The following is a 4,033-nucleotide window of genomic DNA, read 5'->3' as shown; positions in this document are numbered from 1 at the left end:
TAAAAACGCTTTAGATGTGTTTGTGACAAACCATTGTACTCACTTAGACCTTTTGAAAAAACATTAATACAACTCTTGCTTTACAAAAACTGGTATTACACTAAAACAAGACACAAAATTGTATATTTCATTTACCCCTACAGTTTTTTCTCAGTTAGGCATATAGTTATTTCTTTTTTATAAATTTTTCTAAAATCATGATGCTTCAAAGTATGGATTGGAAGTAAATTACCAAAGACACAAACGACTTCAAACATTTATACAGTAGTGTGTTGCAAAAGCAGAACTCGATCTACTATGCGTTGGGATAATCCAGACATAGCTTTACTAAAAGAAAATATTATGGAAGTCATTTTCAAACTGTGAGTAGGCTATGGTTCAACATGTAATTATATCATATTTTATATATTAATATCATGGTTCCATGTTGTTTTAATGTTTGTTTGTTTGTTATTAACTAATACCTTTTTTAACTAACACTTCAACATCCTGCACAAATTAAAGAAACGTTTGAGCTAAGGATGACTCTGACCCCCAAATAAACAGGTAATGGAGTGCTCACAGTCTACAATATACAGTTAGATATTCTCCTACTTCGTATGTGTGTAAATAGTTGTGCTAAATTCTTTGGGTGTATTTTTTACACATCAACATATTTGTCACACCGTAGCGATGCATCACGGTCTTGTAAAGCCGGACTAACTTTAAAACACCATCTGTGTCACTAAACAACATGGTTAAGCTAATGAATTACAGTTGATACGTGGTATTTTTACGTGAAAGGAGGGATAGGAATATTGAACATATAAAAATAAAAATATTTTAACCTATCGTCAATTTCAATTGTTTGATAAATCATCTAACAATCAACAGTTATATGTGAAACAATTAGAGTTGGTGTAAATTTGCACATCCAAAAACTGTTGTTACTTGGATGATAAATATCTTCACTTTATAATAGGAAAGTACGGACAGCGCCTTTGACCAATCCTCTACATATGGGGCACTTGCGCAGAGAAGGCGCACATTCTTTGCACACAACTAGGTGACCACAGGGGATGAAGACAATGTTCACTTCCTTATCCATGCAAACTTTGCATGTGCGCTCCTCTTGAAGTCTTCTTAACTGTTCCTCCATAGGCAAGTCTGAAAGATCTTGACTCGGTGATGCAGCTTCATTTGTCTGGGCCATCAGTTCTCTCAGCAGGCAGACATCATTCTTCTTGATCCAGTTGCGGAAGACCTCTGCTGCCACATTTCCTTTCGACAGGACTAACTCAATGAGCTGCCCTGTCTGCTGCTTGACTGTAGTGCAGTTACGAATAATGCCATACTCTTTCTGTGAGATGATGCTCTCCTCTAGAAGATGGTCCATTAAGCTCTGCACACTTTTTAGCTGCTGTGACATGACATGATGATGTTTCTTAAGAAAAGTAAAACCATCTGATGCCATTTCCTCAGCAAGAAGCTCTCGCTCCTCCTCTCTCTTCTCATCTTCTGCACTTAGTAAAACAGACACCAACTCTTGAACGGTTTTGTAATTTTCTCCACTTGCGAGAATTTTGCTTTGAACATTTTGCTTCACCAGGCCACGCTCAAATCCCATCTCTAAACCAGACTTCACCACAGGATTGTTCATCATCACTGCATCTTCTGAACGGTCTTCTCCAGGACCCAGGTGTACAACAGGTGGAATAACAAACTCTCTTGAGTTGCTGTCTCCATTAGTCAATAGCTGTTCAAATAGTCTTGGAAATCTTGCTTGAATCTGATGAACAAACTCTTGGCCCTTTTCTTGCAACAGGTATTCACATCTTGGAAACCACTTGGCATGTTCTACCCATGGATCATCACCAGGCTCCCAACATCTGAGTCCACCATCACAACAAAAGCACTTCACGTCATCACGACGACCAACATAGTAAAAACCAGCCTTAGCCAATTGGTCTGGTCGAACAGTTATTCTTGAGGGCCAGTAGACAAATGTGAGCAACCTTTCTTCACACTGTTGCTTTGCCGAGTTAGATACATTGGAAAGCTCGGCTGGAGTTACTGTAGCAAGAGACCAATTTTGAAAAGTGTCAAGGAGTTCCTGTTCCCAACGCATGTCAGGACTGTGACAAGCCGGAGGTCGTTGGTGAGACATATCCCGGTGAGACATATCCAGGTTTAAGTAACCCACCCGCTCCTCCATTTGGCCTGAAACGGATGGCGTGGTGGTCGATGTTACGGGTGTCGCAGGGCTGTAGGATGGCTACGTTGCGAAGCAGAGAGCGGGGCTTGAGTGGACACGCCCTGTGGTCGCATTTTTATGTCTTCATCCAGAGTTTACCCCTCACCACAAACCTGTCGCCCTCTTACTCTGCCCGCTCTCTGCTTCGCAACGTAGCCATCCTACAGGCCTGCGACACCCGTAACATCGACCACCACGCCATCCGTTTCAGGCCAAATGGAGGAGCGGGTGGGTTACTTAAACCTGGATATGTCTCACCGGGATATGTCTCACCAACGACCTCCGGCTTGTCACAGTCCTGACATGCGTTGGGAACAGGAACTCCTTGACACTTTTCAAAATTGGTCTCTTGCTACAGTAACTCCAGCCGAGCTTTCCAATGTATCTAACTCGGCAAAGCAACAGTGTGAAGAAAGGTTGCTCACATTTGTCTACTGGCCCTCAAGAATAACTGTTCGACCAGACCAATTGGCTAAGGCTGGTTTTTACTATGTTGGTCGTCGTGATGACGTGAAGTGCTTTTGTTGTGATGGTGGACTCAGATGTTGGGAGCCTGGTGATGATCCATGGGTAGAACATGCCAAGTGGTTTCCAAGATGTGAATACCTGTTGCAAGAAAAGGGCCAAGAGTTTGTTCATCAGATTCAAGCAAGATTTCCAAGACTATTTGAACAGCTATTGACTAATGGAGACAGCAACTCAAGAGAGTTTGTTATTCCACCTGTTGTACACCTGGGTCCTGGAGAAGACCGTTCAGAAGATGCAGTGATGATGAACAATCCTGTGGTGAAGTCTGGTTTAGAGATGGGATTTGAGCGTGGCCTGGTGAAGCAAAATGTTCAAAGCAAAATTCTCGCAAGTGGAGAAAATTACAAAACCGTTCAAGAGTTGGTGTCTGTTTTACTAAGTGCAGAAGATGAGAAGAGAGAGGAGGAGCGAGAGCTTCTTGCTGAGGAAATGGCATCAGATGGTTTTACTTTTCTTAAGAAACATCATCATGTCATGTCACAGCAGCTAAAAAGTGTGCAGAGCTTAATGGACCATCTTCTAGAGGAGAGCATCATCTCACAGAAAGAGTATGGCATTATTCGTAACTGCACTACAGTCAAGCAGCAGACAGGGCAGCTCATTGAGTTAGTCCTGTCGAAAGGAAATGTGGCAGCAGAGGTCTTCCGCAACTGGATCAAGAAGAATGATGTCTGCCTGCTGAGAGAACTGATGGCCCAGACAAATGAAGCTGCATCACCGAGTCAAGATCTTTCAGACTTGCCTATGGAGGAACAGTTAAGAAGACTTCAAGAGGAGCGCACATGCAAAGTTTGCATGGATAAGGAAGTGAACATTGTCTTCATCCCCTGTGGTCACCTAGTTGTGTGCAAAGAATGTGCGCCTTCTCTGCGCAAGTGCCCCATATGTAGAGGATTGGTCAAAGGCGCTGTCCGTACTTTCCTATTATAAAGTGAAGATATTTATCATCCAAGTAACAACAGTTTTTGGATGTGCAAATTTACACCAACTCTAATTGTTTCACATATAACTGTTGATTGTTAGATGATTTATCAAACAATTGAAATTGACGATAGGTTAAAATATTTTTATTTTTATATGTTCAATATTCCTATCCCTCCTTTCACGTAAAAATACCACGTATCAACTGTAATTCATTAGCTTAACCATGTTGTTTAGTGACACAGATGGTGTTTTAAAGTTAGTCCGGCTTTACAAGACCGTGATGCATCGCTACGGTGTGACAAATATGTTGATGTGTAAAAAATACACCCAAAGAATTTAGCACAACTA

At 41.6% G+C, this 4,033-nt stretch overlaps 1 protein-coding gene and 1 pseudogene across 2 annotated transcripts; one reads left to right on the top strand and one right to left on the bottom strand.

Moving 5' to 3' along the window:
* Positions 1-952: 952 nt before the first annotated feature.
* On the bottom strand, positions 953-2,194 carry LOC308699612 (baculoviral IAP repeat-containing protein 2-like; the record flags this gene model as incomplete). The annotated part of the gene is made up of 1 exon (XM_081380508.1): positions 953-2,194. One exon carries the CDS (start codon positions 2,192-2,194, stop codon positions 953-955), a length of 1,242 nt encoding a protein of 413 aa, XP_081236634.1.
* Positions 2,195-2,250: 56 nt separating this feature from the next.
* On the top strand, positions 2,251-3,691 carry LOC308699611 (baculoviral IAP repeat-containing protein 2-like; annotated as a pseudogene). The gene has a single exon. The product of its transcript is annotated as a baculoviral IAP repeat-containing protein 2-like (transcript).
* The last annotated feature ends 342 nt before the right edge of the window (positions 3,692-4,033 follow it).

This window comes from Scardinius erythrophthalmus, assembly GCF_964197995.2.
Source record: "Scardinius erythrophthalmus genome assembly, chromosome: 12".
In the NCBI taxonomy this organism is placed as follows: domain Eukaryota; kingdom Metazoa; phylum Chordata; class Actinopteri; order Cypriniformes; family Leuciscidae; genus Scardinius; species Scardinius erythrophthalmus.
This window is presented reverse-complemented; position numbering and strand designations above follow the sequence as displayed.